This window comes from Anabrus simplex, chromosome 6 (genome assembly GCF_040414725.1).
Source record: "Anabrus simplex isolate iqAnaSimp1 chromosome 6, ASM4041472v1, whole genome shotgun sequence".
NCBI lineage: Eukaryota > Metazoa > Arthropoda > Insecta > Orthoptera > Tettigoniidae > Anabrus > Anabrus simplex.
Genome location: NC_090270.1, coordinates 91,536,349 through 91,554,633, shown reverse-complemented (window position 1 = coordinate 91,554,633; position 18,285 = coordinate 91,536,349). Strand labels below are relative to the sequence as shown.

The 18,285-nt window shown below is 42.4% G+C and overlaps 1 protein-coding gene across 1 annotated transcript in view; it reads right to left on the bottom strand.

Annotated features, from left to right (window-relative positions):
- The window catches only part of rempA (intraflagellar transport protein rempA), a 185,998-nt gene that overhangs the window by 164,004 nt on the left and 3,709 nt on the right, over positions 1 to 18,285 (bottom strand). Inside the window, exons 2-4 of the mRNA XM_068228322.1 lie at positions 14,146 to 14,370; positions 12,794 to 12,927; positions 3,882 to 4,024 (exon numbers count right to left, since the gene is read on the bottom strand). Coding sequence (XP_068084423.1) covers positions 3,882 to 4,024; positions 12,794 to 12,927; positions 14,146 to 14,370 — 502 coding nt within the window. The remainder of the gene's footprint in view (positions 1 to 3,881; positions 4,025 to 12,793; positions 12,928 to 14,145; positions 14,371 to 18,285) is intronic.

Here is an 18,285-nt window from a genome sequence, read left to right as displayed (position 1 = left end):
ACCTAGGAAGCAAACCAATGCAAAATGCAAGGCTGGATACAGAGATTAATAAATAATGCAACGGGTGAATGCATTCTACCAGAATGTAAAGAACCTAATATGGAAGGAAGAAGTACCAAGGAGATGTAAGGAAGTGATGTACAAGATGTACAGAGCAAATATGATGTCCCTTCTGTCTTTGCATTTATTTTGTATATCTTTCTAACTTGCAAGTTTCTGCACCATTCAGTACAACTGTAATTGTTGAACAATGTTGCTAGTGCTTTCAGTCAGTACCTTGGTCTGAAATTCACTGTTAATGCATCACATTTGGCCCATGACCATACAGGTCAGCAAGGCTGCTGGAAGAGTGGAAAATAACATGCAACCTCAGTATCAGACTCCTTGGCTGAATTGTCAGTGTTGCAACCTTTGAATCAGAGGGTTCTGGGTTCAATTCCTGGTCTGATTTTAGCCATGTCTTGTTAGTTTGTCTGGTTCGGGGACTGGGTATTCATGTTTGTCTCAAGGCACACCTCTTCATACACATACAACACTCCACACTATGAACCACTATAGAAACACACAACAGTGAATATATCCTCCTCCTCCCCATACAGGGTTGGTATCAGGAAGGGCATTTGGCAGTAAAACAAGGCCAAGTCCACATGCACGACATAGTTTGCACCCGCGATCACAACATGATGTGAGAAAAAGCAGTGGAAGAAGAAGAAGAAGAAGAAGAAGAAGAAGAAGAAGAAGAAGAAGATTTTTCAACCTCAGTACTAAGTGGTGTAGAGTAGTTAGCCTATGGCTAGCTGTCTTGCCCTCAGGAGCCAATCTAGCACTCATTTCTGGAGCCAGCTGCATGAGCATCAGAGCTATGTGCTTCAACAGAAATGGAAGTCTTATTTCTACATTTTTTGGCTCCCAGACAGCAAACTGAACCACTATCATTCTGGGTGAATTGAACCCAGATTAACTGCTTTGAGCATGATCCAAATAAATTGACCTAATAAGACACTGATCAGCCAGAACATTATGACCACCTACATACTACTGATATAAACCTGTCCAGGCGATAGCAGCATCACCTGACAAAGAATGACTGCTAGTCAGACACACACACCGTGCATGTAGTATCAGTGAGCGTGCTGTCTATGTGTAGAATGGAGAAGGCGCGTGCTCTATTTGAGTTTGACCGAGGGCAGATTGTGATGGCCCGGAGGCTCGGCATGAGCATTTCGGAAACTGCACGACTTGTCGGGCGTTCGAGGAGCGCTGTGGTGAGTGTCTTCAACAAGTGGCGAAACCAAGGGGAAACCACGTCCAAACGTCGAGGGGTTGGACGACCACCCCTCATTACAGAAGTCGGACGTCATAGGCTGGGCAGACTGGTAAAACAGGACAGGCAGCGAACTGTGGTGAAACTAACACCAGACTTTAATGCTGGGCAGAGTACAAGTGTGTCTGAACACACAGTGTACCAAACACTCCTAAGGATGAACCTCTGCAGTCAACGACCCATGCATGTGCCAATGTTAACACCACGACATCGGCAACTACGTCTGAAATGGGCACGTGACCATCGTCATTGGACGCTGGCACAATGGCAGAGTGTTGCATGGTCTGATGAATCTCGATACCTTCTTCATCATGCTGATAGAAGGGTGAGAATCTGTAGTCTTCCAAGGGATCAGCTCCTTGACACCTCTACTGCGGGACGGAGATAAGCTGGCGGTGGCTCAATTATACTCTGAGGAACATTCATGAGGGCATCCATAGGTCCAGTGGAGCTCGTGCAAGGCACCATGACAGCCGAGAAGTATCGTACACCGGTTGCAAACCACGTACACCCCTTCATGACGATCACGTTTCCCAACGGCAAAGGCATTTTTCAACAAGATAATGCTCCATGTCCCAAGGCCAGGAGTGTGATGGAGTGGTTCGAGGAACACAGTGGTGAAGTGCAATTGAAGGGTCAGGGAAAAAAAGCAGGAGAGTCAATATTTGTACAACATGAGAAAAAAGCAACCTTTGAGCTTGACTTCCCTAGTTCTTACCACTAACAGCGAAACTTTGAGTGCTAATTTCTTCTGACTCGCCTGCTTTTTTTTCATTTCTGACCTCTCAATAGATGCGCATGATCACTCTGAAGCAGACTGTAACAATATCTCAATTTCGATGAAAAAGTGACTTACCTGGTTTTTCCCCCTGACCCTTCAATTGATGTGCTGGCCCCCAACCCGCCAGATCTTAACCCGACTGAACACATCTGGGATGTGATTGAACGTGGTGTCAGAGCCCCCTCACCGGAATTTACGTGAATTAGGTGACAAGTGTGTGCAGATGGGGTGCCAACTCCCTCCAGCGACCTACCAAGCCTCATTGCTTCCATGCAAAGATGCGTCACCACTGTTATCAGTGCCAAAGATGGACATACTGACTATTAGGTAGGTGGTCATAATGTTCTGGTTGATCAGTACATAACCTTAATGTGTTAATCTATATAATGGAAGCAAATAAACAAGTGTCAAATCAAATCATATTTAGAGACAGGAACACAAAATGGAACACACAATAAGATAACAAGAACTTGGAGTGATGAGGACAGAGCCTATTTGAATACAGCAGTTTATGAAGAGTTAGAGATTGTCTTTCTCCTTTCATGTTTTATGACTGTTCTTGTCTCCTTTTTCTATCACTCATCTCTCTTCACACTGAGCAATGCCCTCCTATTATCATTTCATGTTCCTAACTCGCTATATATGACTTGACTTGACACTTGTTTGTTCCTTTCCATTACTTATACTGTACTGACCTGTTGTGATCCTTTCTTCTCTTTGTGTTTGTCTTGTGTTCCTAGTCATTTACGACATGTATTCATCTTTATTTCCTCTTTCTTCTCTTTTCCTGTGTATATCCTGCTTTCTTATTACCCTACACTTCCCATTATGACTGAACATACCGAGTGAGTTGGTTGTGCGGTTAGGGACGTGCAGCTGTGAGCTTGCATTCGGGAGATAGTGGGTTCAAACCCCACTGTTGACAGCCCTAAAGATGGTTTTCTGTGGTTTCCCATTTTCACACCAGGCAAATTCTGGGGCTGTACCTTAATTTAGGCCACAACCGTTTTCTTCCCACTCCTAGCCCTTTCCTGTCCCATTGTTGTCATAAGACCTATCTGTGTTGGTGCGATGTAAAAAAAAAAAAAAAAAAAAAAGGACTGAACATCTGTCAAAATGGTTATTCAACGAGTGTTGAAGCTTACCCTCCTGATGAAGCTGAGAAGCAAAAATGAATTCATCAGGGACTGAGAAGAAATGGATGTAGGAGAACAGAGACAGATGAGGGTGCATATTTGAAGACGGCAGTGTATGAAGAAGTGCCAGCCCTGTGATCCAGGGATGGTGAGCCTGCATCTTACCTGGAGACCCTGCGTTTGGTTCCTAGCCAGATCAGAGATTTCTGCCAGGATCTGAGGTTTGGTTCAAGGTCCACTCAGCCAACATTGGAATAATTGGGAAGCTATCCAATGGTGAGAAAGTGGCCCCTGTCTAGAAAGCTAAGAATAATGGCCAAAAGGATTCTTCACGTTGACTACACATCACCTGGTAATCTGGCAGTGTAAGCTTGTTAGGCCTAATCAGAAGGCCTTCAAGACTGAGCAGTGGTCGCCTGGTAGGCCAAGATCTATCAGGGCTGTAACGTCACTATTTCATGTACGCAAAAGTGCTCGTTCTTTTGTGTTTATGTGTTTGTCCTTTCTTCTGATGCTGACTATTGCTGTGTTTATCCTACTATGTGTCCTATCTCTCTATATATGACTTAATCTGTTAATTAATTGCTGTCAGTAAAAATAATTCATCAGTGGTCTTACAAGCTGAAGGTTAATGACTTACCTGAAACAGATCCTATGAAGAAACACATGTTATCTCCTTGACTGGCCTGGAAGTTAAACCTCTGTCCTGCTGTACGCGGACGCCAAGCACTGAACATGTCCAGAGCTTGCTCATCACCAGCCACGGCAGCCTTTGCCAAGCCACTATGGTGAAACATAGGTCAAATTCTTCATTTATAGAAATGTTTAAAAAAAAGGCAGAACACTGAAAACATAACTTTTAAAAAAAAAATTGAAAGGAAGAGTGTCTTAGTATTACAGAGGCTGTAATTAAGGTAGCATTCTCATTGAGTGCAGGAATGAAAATAGGAAATAAATTTAACATTCAAACACTCTGCAGACGCAGTGTTACCAAAAGAGGCATATGTGAATAGTGAGGCAATTATTGTGTTGTCCGTACTGTTCTATAGTTATTCTTGTATGTAGACAGGGATATATACAGGAATGTTATAAAGAACACAGGGTAGTATTGTACTTTATACAGTACTCACCCTCACGTGCTACGGATTCTACGAATGTTGTGAATATAACAATAGTCCCTACATCTATTGAAATTACAATACATGAAAGAAATTGTTGTTACCACAAAGATGCACACATGAAATGCTGTCAATTGTGTACACTATTTTATTTACAAATTATATATACATATTACACACACACGCACTAATAAACTGCCATCTTGAAACAAAACACTACTATGAAGAAGCAGAAAAAGAAGACTCTCAAAATAGCATGTCAACTTACTATCAATCACAACATGAATTCACATTCTCGATTAATGATTTGCACTCACAACTCTTGTTAGACAACTCCACTCTACCCTTAAGACTGCCTCTTTACATACGTTGCCTGGCCAGGCTTCTAGAAGAATACCACACAACATGTTTTCTTGTAATTTTGAGAGTCTCCAATAACCTATTTACAACGAAAGGAATTTTCTGTAACTTTCTAGTTCCAAACATAAGTTGTTCTGGACTATTATTGCAGTGTTCTCCCTAGGACCATCTTATTGGGCGCACTGTCCTGCTGTTTTTACAAACCGCCTCGCTAACATAACCCAGATACATGCTAGTTACATAATATTAATACACATTCGAGGCATTGTGTGCTCCAAATTAAAATGTTAAGTACTGTAAAACTGTTCATTTAAATGATAAATCATTATTGTTAGCATACCGTATCAATTATATCGAAGTTTAAAGGTTTAGCTTGACTACAACATAGTGTCATGCACAAGCAGTGTCTGGATTAGCGTGGAATCGCACGAGAGCACTCTACTCCTCATGACATCACAAACCTGTATAGAATTCTACAGCAATCGAGTAGTAAGCCCCGGTGTTTGATTATGAACAAGATGTAGAAAGAACACTAGAACATCTTGTTTGTGATAATAACACTAAATTAGTTAATGTTGACCTGTCTGATATTACTGTCAATGCCCTTCGTGGATCAGTGGTAGAGATAGTGGGTTCGAACTCGGCAGAGGTAGTCGGATTTTTGAAGGGCAACATTCCATGTCATACGATGTCAGCATGAAAAAGATCTCTGGTGACATATTTGGTGGTTACCCAATAAAATTCACTAAAACTCAGCCTTCCGACGCCCAAGAGAGATTTGGTTTACTCCGTCATCCGCAGGCCTAGAGTAAAACGGAACGTCAAAATTGACGAGCAAGCAGCTAGATGGCGTCAAAGTAAAATGTTTGCACACGGTAGCTGAGATCATATTATTATTAATGCCCTGACAGGAATAAATTGAAATTTCTTCGTATTCATTTTTTACGTAGTATTCCCCGCCCGGCTACTCATTCCTGCCACCCAGCTGATGAAAATTTCTGGAGAGAACACTGTACTGTGTGTTTCACAATATTGCAGTGGATATATCCAGGTAATAATAAATCACATACTATTAACTACGTGTTTTTACATTAAATAAACTCATATGTTTCATGACATAACCTCACAAATAATACGACCAAGATTTATCCCAAATAAAGTTCGTACCCAACTACGTAAATAATACTAATAGTTGTAAACAACTTTATAGCCACACCTCACAAGTCATAATAATAATAAAATTCGAGCTCGATATTCCCATTCTTTACCCATGGGTCAGAGAATTGTTTCCAAGCTATACTAGTCCATTACACTTGCATCAATATCCCCCCTATAATTTGAAACAATTTCAACAGTATATCACACTCGTCGACTTTGCCTTCGTCATAGATTATAATTATCTTCTCTCTTCCGCGACGTCGCTGGATGTGTTCCTCCTCTTCTTGACCGGATCGTGCCGTGTTGGGGGTTGGTGTCGCCTCGTTGTCAGCCTCATCCTCGGTGGTAGTCGATGGGTTCTCCTCCTCATGACTAGATTGTGCTGTGTCATTAGTAGCCTCTCCTCAAGGGGGACCCGAGGCAGTACCAGGGCTACTCTGTATACGCAGCGGTTGGGTGACTCGTCACAACTCCGATGCGTGGACCTTGACAGGAGGGTTGATCTTTAGTAAGTGGACCCCATGGCCTAGCTGCTTATCCACCTCGACAGGACCAACCCACTTAGGTGCGAGACCTGCGTGAAACCCTCCAATCTTATTACTGACGGGGTGGTTATGTTGCAGTACTTGTTGGCCTGGTAGGAATATCTGGGTCTCTTCGACATCTTGAGCCTTGGCCTGGGAAAGGGATCTTTTTCGGCCAAAACTTGCTTTTCCTTGATGTCCTGCTGCTGCTTATGCTGCCACTCTGCTAGGAAAACAGCTGCATCATCTTGACCAGAAGACCAGAAGTGGGTGGTGAACGAATCTCCCAATCCCCAGTGCCATATAGCTGTCGACCAAGGAACAGTTCCGCTGGGGAGTAGCCAGTGACAAGGTTGATGAGTCGTTGCAGGGCAAAGAGTGACTGCGGTATCTGACGGGTGGAACCTTTTAGCTCCTGGTTCGGTCGTTCTGTTGGATTAGCCCTTGGGTTGTAGATAGGGTGGTCCAGTGCTCCACACCCCATTCAGTCATCATTTGCTGCCACTTTCTTGATGTGAACTAACTCCCGTTGTCTGACAGAATGCACCGTGCATAACCGTAGCAGCTGAATACCTCATCATGTGGAAGACCGGAGATGCATCCTGTCGTGGCTTCTGGCATCGGAAAGGCCTCAATTCATCTTGTGAAGAGGTCGGTGATTACTAGGAGTAATGTTCTACACTGTGGTGTTCTAGGGTAAGGACCATCAAGTCCGAGGCTATGATCTCCCAAGGGCATTGCGGCCATCTTCCTCGCTGACTGGAATCTGCCATCCTGTTGCTCGCTTTGGTGCAGGTACAGATGTAACACCCTTTCACATAATCAAGGATGTCTTTCCGCATGTTAACCCAGAAGAATCTTTGTCGGACAGACTGGTATGTCTCTTTGCCTCCTGCATGTCCGGCTTCAGTGCTGTCTAGGGATCACCACTACTGCAGGCATGTCGGAGAGGTGAGATCTGTACATCAAGAGTCCTACGTCAACCCGGACATCTTATAAATAATAATTCTTATCTATTACAACCCGGACATTCTTCTAGCACATCCTGAATTCCCTCGGGACGAGTCGACTATCGATGTTCCGTCTCCTAATCCAGTGTGTCATGGTCCTACAGGGCTTGTCTTGTTCTTGCCACTCCCAGATCAAGGTCCTTCTTCATAAGAACAGGTTCACTGAGTTCGCTCTGGTGTTTTTGTTGAAATTCCCTTTCGACAATGGTGCTCCTAACTTCAGGTTCCATTGCCAGGTGCCTAGATAAATTGTCTGCTCCTATGTTCGTCGGTCCTGGGACGTGACACACATGAAAGTAAAATTCTGTGATTAACAGAGCCCATCGCATCAGTTTAGATTTTGAGCCAGAGACCGAGTTCAACCATTTGAGAGCTGCGTTATCAGTATAGAGCTGGAACTTCCTTCCCTCCAAGCAGCCTCTGAATTTGCCCATGGCCCACACCACAGATAAGGCTTCCTTCTCGTGTTCGGTGGGAGATAGCTTTCTGCTGGCATACTCGATAATGTCCCATCCACTGTCACTCCTCTCCTGGAATAACACTGCTCCCAAGCCGGAGTCGCTGGCATCCATCTGCAGGCACATCTCCCGTTGAGGGTTGGGATGAGCTAGACTGGGAGCGTTGCATATCGCAGTCTTAATGCCTAGGAATGCTGCCGGTTCCTTGCTGGTCCATCGGAATAGATGGTTGTTATGGAGTAGATCGGTGAGTGGTATTGCCTTCTCTTTAAAGTCTGGCACGAAGCTGCTGTACCATCCACACAAGCCAAGGAACTGATACTTGTCGCTTGGTCCGCGGGCGTTCAGCTTTCTTGATAGCTCGATTCTTCTCTGGTTGCCTTTCTAGACATTCATATGTTAGGACGTGATCAACATATTCTACGTGGGACTAGGCGAAGTGGCACTTCTTCAGTTGGCAGGTCAGTCCATGAATTTTCAGTCGTTCCAGCACTTTCTTCAGGTGTACAGGGTGTTCTTGAAAATTCTTGCTGTGGACTAAGATGTCGTCGAGATACACTTGGTAGAAATATCCAACATATCCTGACAATACCTTTTCCATCAGTCGCATGAAGGTTGCAGGAACATTCTTCAGTCCAAAAGGCATTACTGTACACTGGTACAACCCTCTCGGTGTCATGAAGGTGGTCAGTGGCCTAGAACTTTCCTCGACCTCCACTTGCCAGTATCTCCAGAGTTGAGAGCCGGCATGCTGAAAATCTTAGACCCACTTACTTGTTTCTGTGAGTCTTTCAGGTCAGGCATGGGGTAAGTGTCACTAACGGTCTTGTCGTTCAACCTGCGGAAGTCCCCGCACAATCGATACTCCCCATTCTTCTTTTTTCAGTAGGACGATAGGCGAAGCCCAATAGGATGTACAGGGTTCGATGAGACCTTGTCCTTCCATCTCTTGAATCTTCTGAATGGCGAAGCTGCGAATATCCGGTTAATTGGATATGGACATTGCTTGATAGGCGAGGAAGTGCTGCATTCAATGGTGTGCGATACAGTGGTAGTCCGTCCTATTTTATTGGAGATGAAATCCAGAAAGTCCTTTAAGGCGCATCCTCTTCTTCACTTGGTTGAAGATGCATTAACTGGACATCTCCCAGATCTATGTCGACTTCCGCATCCTTCCGAGCCCGGACATTTTCATCACGCCAGGCGACCCTCAGACGTCTGTCTTTTCCCAAAAAGACTTCATGAACTGCATAGTCTAGGATCACCTTGTATTCTAGCAGAAAGTCATGACCTAATATGATGTCAGGTATTAGGTTCTGAATCACTGCAACGTTAATTATAATAGGCAGGTCCATGCATTTAGCGGTTAGGTTAGTCTGTCCTTGGATGGAATAGGTCACCCCGTTCGCTGCTCCCACTACCCTTCCGAGATGGTGAGACTTCATAGGCGGTAGTAATCTAACAACTGACCCATTTAAAAATGAATGGCTTGCTTGGGTGTCGAGTATGGCTGAAAAATTTTCGTTGCCTATCCTCAAGATGATAGCTGGGCGAGGTTAGCCTGTTCTGCTCACAATCTGACCAATCCCTCTCCTACTTGACCGGAGTTGCTTGTCTGTCGGGTCTTGAGGTGCATTCCTGTTCCCGGTCCCATCTCCTCTCAATCCAGAATGGGCCGGACCTAGTTTTCCGATGCCAAGGTTGGGCATTTGTTCTTCAGGTGTCCTGTTCTTCCACACTGGTAGCATTTCCTAACTGAGCTGGTCTCCTCCGTGGCTTTGCTCTTGTGTTCTTCTTCCAACTGGGCGATTATTCTACACATTGAAGGGCTGAAAGCCCTCTGTTAAGAAATTTATTGCCCCGTGCTGTTAAATACATAGCAGCTATTGCAGGCTGGCTCATACACCTTTGCTATTCTCGATACTGAGTTGCAGCACATAAGGTCGAATGAGCCAAGACATATTGACCATTTGCACTTAACAACCATGAAAGAGTACACTGCAAGCATAAATGAAAAAAGCATACTTTGACGGATATGTCTCCCCTATTCTAAGCACCTCATATTTGGTCTTGTGAACTAAGATTTCCATTATGTTCATATATGTTTCCTCCTAATGATTTATGACTATGTTAATGAGGTTCTAGTTAATTAAAATATTATATATTATTTCTTTTAGGAGCTATTATATTTAATTTGAACTGCAACTTATATAATTGTGATTAAGTTACTTTCATTCTTATGAGAAACACTATTTGTAATTAAAGAGATCTCCCCTTTGATTTATTTAATATTCATTTTACAATTCTTGTTTCTGATGTTAATGGGACACATTAAATGCTAATTATTTAATTAGGTACTGCATCTTGACATATGGATATTTCCATTTTTGCTCAATTATATTTTTCCATTTAAGCTTGTTATAAATTTTGTTGGACTCCCTGGCTGAATGGTCGGCACAGAGGCCTTTGGTTCAGAGGGTCCCGGGTTTGATTCCCGGTTGGGTCGAGGATTTTAATTGCCTTCTGATTAATTCTTCTGGCTCGGGGACTGTGTATCAGTGTTTGTCCCAACACTCTCCTCTTCATATTCAGAACAACACACCACACTACCAACCACCCAGAGAGACACACAATAGTGATTACATCCCTCCATAGGGTTGGGGTCAGGAAGGGCATCCACCCAAATCCCTACGTGCGACACAGTTTGCACCCACGACCCCACATGTGGAAAAAACTGGTAGGAGAAGAACGAGAAGAAGCTTGTTATATTTTTCCGTTTTCCCAAAAAAATCATGAATTTCTTTATCTTGTTTGGGAATAACTTCATATTGCTGTGTCATGGCCATTGTTACTTCTCCTTGTTCTCATTTGTTGCCACATTCTTTTGTTACATTTGAACTAATTGTGGAAGGCGTGACCTTGATTTAGTCCGATATGTTATTTCATTTTTCAATCCCAGTAATTTTTGGGATTTTAGTCTGGTTTACATAAATTATATTGAACTTGATTCATTATGTTCCTGTTGGATACAGAATTATTATCTCTAAGCAAGGTATGTGATCCAGGTCTCACCTTAGATTTGATTTTATCAATGAAAACCAGTTAGATTACAAATCTGTTTAAGAATTACATTTAATGAATATTTATAACCAGGTAATTGAGTAAATTTTTTTTCTAGGATTTAATATAATCTACCAAATAACATAATTTGAGTTGCGAAGCAGCTTTAGGCTTCTAGTTTGCACTGCAAGCACCACTGATCTGGACAGATTAGGGTATGGGCTGGAATTGAACATTGGTCTCTACTGGTTAGGATAGGGGTTGGACAAGAGCATTTGTCTGGATAGACCAGTCATATGGGGGCAAGCAGTCGAAACTAGAGACCTGAGGCCGCTTTGTGCATTTAAACTGTGTGCTTATGCCCCCAGACCCCCTTTGATCCCCAAATCATTGCTCTTCTCAACACCATACCATAACCTATGAAAATATATTGTGGTACTGTATATCAATAACATAAATAAAACTTGTAACTTCCATGATATGCGTTGCAACTTCCATGCTTTCCTCATCTACTGTACGTTCCATGCTTTGTTCTAAAGTCGAAGTGACCAGTCTACTCCAGAACACCTCTGGAAACAAAGATGGCTATGATAAATACATCCTCCTATATCTTAATGAGTAACTATTACCAATATTACCCATAAAATCACTAAAAATGCTATATTTCAGGACCTAAAAATATTCAAAATGGAGTGCTGTACACATGTGAGTATTTTTCAATGCAATATATTTATTATCTCCAGCCCCCTACTTCTTTACCACTGCCATATTACACGACTTACATAATGCGTTTGTTTTGTCATATTTAAGGCAAATGCTCTTAAGAAAATCTAAACTATACACAATAAATCTTTATGGGATCAGAAATATAATAAAATGTTTCATGCTTGCTAGTAAATTAGTAATAAAATGATAGCTAAGAATGTTTCATCGTAACTATTGCCAGCATACCAGCAACAGAAATATTAATGCTGTAGAGAGAAGAGTATTATGCACACAGTACTACATACCGTAAACTAGGTCATGTTATAAACAAGGTTAGAATCAAATAATACATCTCCTAAAGTCATCCTCAGTGGTCTGTCTGCTGGATCCGCGCTTTATGAGATTGATCCCAACCGAGGGCGATGGATTTTAATAGGAGATAGATTCCGAGCATGCTTGGAATTTGTTTACTTGAAAGTCACATCAATGTTGATTTTCTGAGTAAAGGAATATTGCTGAAAGACCTGGATTTTTATATTTCAACATTCCCATGTGTTTCGTAAGATAATGCAGACATCAAAAACCATGTATTAGGCCCACGGCACTTGTTTACGGTAAAGCATGTTAAAGAAAAATAGGAAATAAAAGTGCTCTCCAAGAAACTGTAGACAACAATGGGTAAATTTATACCACACAACACTTCGCACAGATGTAAACAATTTATTTATCAGTAAAGCTAATATCCCGCTGAATTTCCTCTTTATTCACTACGTATGATCTCATTAATTCTCTACAAACAGCTGATATTAAAACAAAAATGTTGGTCATTGAATTACTTGGCTCTGACTGGCCAGTTCCAGTCGGTCATGCCTTCGACTATTCTTTCAGTGCAGCCAACACTAGTGCAGACTAGACATCATTAGGAGAAACGGGCGAGCTGTCGTTAAAACTAAACAAGCGTCATAAATTGATGGAGAAAATGGATGCAGATACTAAAGTTAACCAGATTTAATTTATACCAGGTTTAACTTGATTTGGAGAAAATGGCCCTTAGAGTTAAATTTAGTTTTGAAGGAAAGTTAATGAAGAAATTCTCTGATACAAATAAATTTTTTGTATAAGTTTAAGCTCACAAGAGCCTCAATAATGTAATACTTACCTGATATCAAATCCTGGAGTTTTTGGTTGACTTCTCCGAAACACAATGTGAATGAGTGGATCCTTTAATTCACTGTGAAATACTGTTAGGATCTGACCTCGAGGATCTATTTTCCATCCAACTAGAGAGCCAGACTGTAACATAACAATCATTTTAAATGATAAGAAACTTATAAATATAAAATGATCAATGGAAGTACCACTGAATGAACATTTAAAACTAGCTGACCTGCCCCAGCTTTGCACGGGTGGCCTTTTATGTTAAATATCTCTCATATATACTACGTTATGTGACTCTCTATCTGTGGCCAACCTAAATACATTTTCTTTGGAAGTAACACACGACAGGAAAACAGAGTATATAATGAGAAAAACATTCAACATGATACGTGTGTTGTTTACCAACTGATGAGCCCAAATTAGCACAATGGGGCAAAAAGCTGGCAACTAGGAAAGAGTTAGCTGGAAAATTTATAATGTCCAATAACGGATCAACTATAATGGTATTATAAATTTACTCATTTGGGACAAATATTTCAGGTTCATTATGGGAATCAATAGAGCCTTGCATGCTGAGGAAAGGCTTCAAACTGCAGCAGGCACTCATTTCTGGAGGTGGGCCGCTAGCAACTACTCTCCCAGTAGCCATGCATCACTTTGCTACGACTTGAAACTGGGAATTGGAGGGGGGAGAAGAAACCTTACTTTCCGAGGCAGAGAGGCTGACTAATCAGTCAAAGAAATGAAATTAAAGGAGGTTAGGATTAGATAAAGAAAGAAATATCAATGGAAAAAATACAGATAAAGAGACCTCTCAGGCAGCTCAGGGGCCCCTCATTAGTCTGGCTCTACTCTGAGGCCCTGAGCTGGAACAGCCCTCAGGATCAACGAGCACACAGGCTCCCCACACCGGTGTCAAGATGATGGTGTCTATAGAGGGGTATCCCGCAAGGATGTGAAAAAAAGAACGGGAGAAGAAGTAAGTTAAAATAGAACCAACCAAAATTTATCACTTGCACGTTAGTTTTGTGACTTTTTTTAAAAAAAATGTGAAACTTTCCTTACAATGAATGGTGTTCAGCCTTTAAATCCTTTCTACTAAAAAATTACTTCTATTTCTTTTCTTCTGGTTTCTTCAACAGTTGACATGCCAGAGGTTCAAACACTAACTGACTATATATTGGATAACATTAATGATAACAAAAAACGGTTTGAAACTTCTCAAGATATTTTGAGGCTGATAATCTTGTGGTTTTGTCTCTAAAAATAACAATTAGCACCATCAAGCAGTCTAGTACATTTCAAGGGATCAAAGGACAAAGAACATAATAGACAACTGGATGAAGCACTTACAGTATCACCTGAAACAAGCCGCCCGCCTTGCTCACTCCAGTCCAAGACGGTGATAGGCATCTGATGTGGTGACTGCACATTCATAAACTCTGTTTCGCCAATCCATACCCGCAGTTCACCATTTTCCCACCCAGTAGCCAAGACTTTCTTGATAGGATGCCATGCCATAGAGGTGACTTGAGCTACTGGGTGTTGTGGAAATGTCACATCCTGTAGTGGGTCTCCCTGAAACATTCAAGATAACCATACATTAATTAATAATAATGTTATGGGTTTTTCACCCCATTAACTACTTCTACAATTTCCAGAGACGCTGAGGTGTCAGAATTTTATCCTTCAGAAGTTATTTTAACAGTCCTAGAAGTTATGACAGTCACATTCAAAGTGACTTCTCAAGGGGCAAGGTACAATTTTTATGCGTTGAAAAACTGTAATTTTTTCTTCATTTTATTCTTTCCTTACAGAATATCTTTTCCTCTTTAATCTGGCAGAAAGAGTCATTATAACTGAACAGATTGGCCATGCATTTAGGATTGTGTAGCTGTGAGCTTGTATTTGGGAGATAGTGTATTCGAATCCCACTGTCATCAACCTTGAAGATGGCTTTCCGTGCTTTCCCATTTTCACACCAGGCAAATGCTGGGGCTGTGACTTAATTAAGACCACGGCTAATACCTTCCCATTCCTAGACTTTTCCCATCCTCCTATCGCCAAAAGCCTTACAGTAGCTGTGTCAGTGTGATGTTAAACAAAATACGTAATGAAAAGGAAGAAACAAGTACAAATCAAGTCACTGTATAGATAAATAAGAATGCTGAAGGGACTACATAATAGCATAGACACAGTGATAGGTCAGTGTAGGAGGAGGGAAAAATAGAAGGAAAACATGTGACGTGACATGACATGACAAGGACAATCTCCACATCTTACTGCAGCCTTCAAATAGATTAACCCTATCCTCATGAATCCCAGTTCTTGTCCTTTTGTGTGTCCTTTAGTCCAAGGGTTTGATTTTTAATTTTTTTTTTTGCTAGTGGCTTTACATCGCACCGACACAGAAAGGTCTTATGGTGACGATGGGATAGGAAAGGGCTAGGAGTGGGAAGGAAGTGGCCGTGGCCTTAATTAAGGTACAGCCCCAGCATTTGCCTGATGTGAAAATGGGAAACCACGGAAAACCATCTCCAGGGCTGCCGACAGCGAGATTCGAACCCACTATCTCCCGGATGCAAGCTCACAGCTGCGTGCCCCTAACTGCACAGCCAACTCGCCCGGCAGGGTTTTATTCCTAGCTGGGTCGGCGATTTTAATCTCCACTGGTTATTTGCCCTGGCTTGGGGACCGGGCGTTTGTGTGTTTTTTTTCCTATTTTGCTTAACGTCGCACCGACACAGATAGGTATTATGGCGACAATGGGATAGGAAAGGCCTAGAAATGGGAAGGAAGTGGCCGTGGCCTTAATGAAGGTACATCCCCAGCATTTTCCTAGTGTGAAAATGGGAAACCATGGAAAACTATCTTCAGGGCTGCCGACAGTGGGATTCGAACCCACTATCTCCTGGATGCAAGCTGCGTGCTCCTAACCACACGGCCAACTCGCCTGGTTGTGCGTCTTTAACAACATTAGATTTCATCCTAGGTAGGGCCCCATTATCATAGATGAGCAGTTTGCCCATGGGCATCAACTCAAAAGACCTGCACTCAAACCTCTGCTGAGGCCATACACCTTGTATCATTATTATTGATGATGCTTGTTGTTTAAAGGGGCCTAACATCTAGATCATCGGCCCCTAATGGTACGAAATGAGATGAAATATAATGACAATTTAAAAGTCCAAAATTCATCCACTGACCAGAATTCAAAACGTGATGATGAAGAACGAATGGATGAATATGAATTTAAAATAATCAGCGGATCCAACTCACAATACCGAGAGTTAAAAATAATTCCAAAATCGATCCAATGACTAGAACAATTCTAAAAGAATTATTCAAAATGACGATGAACAATGATTATGAACTTAAAACAATCAGTGGATTCTACCCGCAATACCCCACCTTTCCATAAAAAACATCTCAAAACAATAGTATTACTGACCAAGGGACTGCTTCCAAAGCACAATCCTGAATCTATTATGCTTGTTGTCTAAAGGGGTCCAAAATCGTCAACGGCCCCTCATAATGGTACTTATCACTAGTAAAGTAGAACCATGGTATTTCACACGTTGCGGTACTAATAAACAATAGCGTAGATTCACGGTGTTCCACACATTATGGTACTACTTACAAGTATTTTACGTCGCACAGGTAATGCAGACCTATCAAGCGAGTTGGCCGTGCGGTCAGGGGCACGCGGCTGTGAACTTGCACCCGGGAGATAGTGGGTTCGAATCCCACTGTTGGCAGCCCTGAAGATGGTTTTCCGTGGTTTCACATTTTCACACCAGGCAAATGCTGGGGCTGCACCTTAATTAAGGACATGGTCACTTCCTTCCAACTCCTCCCCCTGTGGGTGGGGGGCGGTAGAATAACACCCACGGTATCCCCTGCCTGTCGTAAGAGGCAACTAAAAGGGGCCCCAGGGGCTCTGAACTTTAGAGCGTGGGTTGGCGACCACGGGGCCCTCAGCTGAGTCCTGGCATTGCTTCCACTTACTTGTGCCAGGCTCCTCACTTTCATCTATCCTGTCCGACCTCCCTTGGTCAACTCTTGTTCATTTCCGACCCCGACGCTATTAGGTTTGCGAGGGCTAGGGAGTCTTTCATTTTCACGCCCTTCGTGGCCCTTGTCTTCCTTTGGCCGATATCCTCATTTTTCGAAGTGTCGGACCCCTTCCAATTTTCCGTCTGATTAGTGTTATATAGAGGATGGTTGCCTAGTTGTACTTCCTCTTAAAACAATAATCACCACCACCACCACCACCTTCCAACTCCTAGACTTTTCCTATCCCATCGTCGCCATAAGACCTATCTGTGTCGGTGTGACGTAAAGCCACTAAAAAAAAATGCAGACTTATGGTGTTTCTCCCATAATAGCGCCACTCATAGGCAACGCAAACCCATGGTGTTCCTCACATAGGTGTACTAATCACGGGTGCCGGTATTTCCGTGGTGTTCCTCACATAATGGGTACTAATCACAGGCAACGCAGACCCACTGTGTTGCTCATCAGTGTTCATAGTCATGTAATACCAGGGCTTACCACTCGGTTGCTGTGGAGTGCCAAACGGGTTTGTGACGTTATGCAGAATCGAGCTTGCCTTCGATTCCACGTTAATTCAGACATCACTCGCACACATTATGTGATAGTCAAGCTAAACATTCAAACTAGGATGCGTTTGTTTTTCCAACCCTTGTCCCACTGCTCTACGGGGTGGAGTATGAGGTGAGATGAATCTGTCACGGTGGGTTTTTATGACTGGATGCCCTTCGTGACATCAACCTCATCAGAGGAGTTAATGAGATGAAATGAATGACGTGATACATGATAGTAGGAAGGGTGAGGTGAAACCCGGTGCCGGCACACAGCCTACTCCTCTCGAATAACACCAAGGGGTCTGCTCAAGGCTTAATGTCTCCGTCTCATGGACGAATCACCATCAACAGCGTCATATGCCCTCACTTTATATGAGCACTACGGAGAGGTTTGGAATTTAATCCAGGCTTTTGGCACGCAATCTAGTGATTAGAAATTGTATACCACCACCTCCCCTACCCTGCTGGTCAACATTCTGATAGTGAAATTTTTTCGACCAATGGGACTCGAACCGGCTAACCTTGGTGTCAGACCGTTTAGACTTCAACGCTAAAGTGCATTGGTTTCTAGAACACAGTAACATTTCAGTATTGAGAATTTTAGTTAAGAATTGTGCTCTCTAAATAATGTTATTTAAAAAGACTGTAATTTTGCATTATGCATGATTAGTCATGATGATAATCTAGAATTGAAGTCTTGAGTTCGTTGGAAAATGGCTTCTAGATTTGATGAGGCTTGCTGCTGCAGTTTGGCAATTTGATCAGAGGAAGTATTGACATATTTAATTCTTGTTTGTAGCGACCAGACTCTCCGTTGGAAGTTGATGGTTTTGATGTAACTTATGGTTAAAAGGGGCTTCAATCCAAATTTTGAGTACCGGGATCT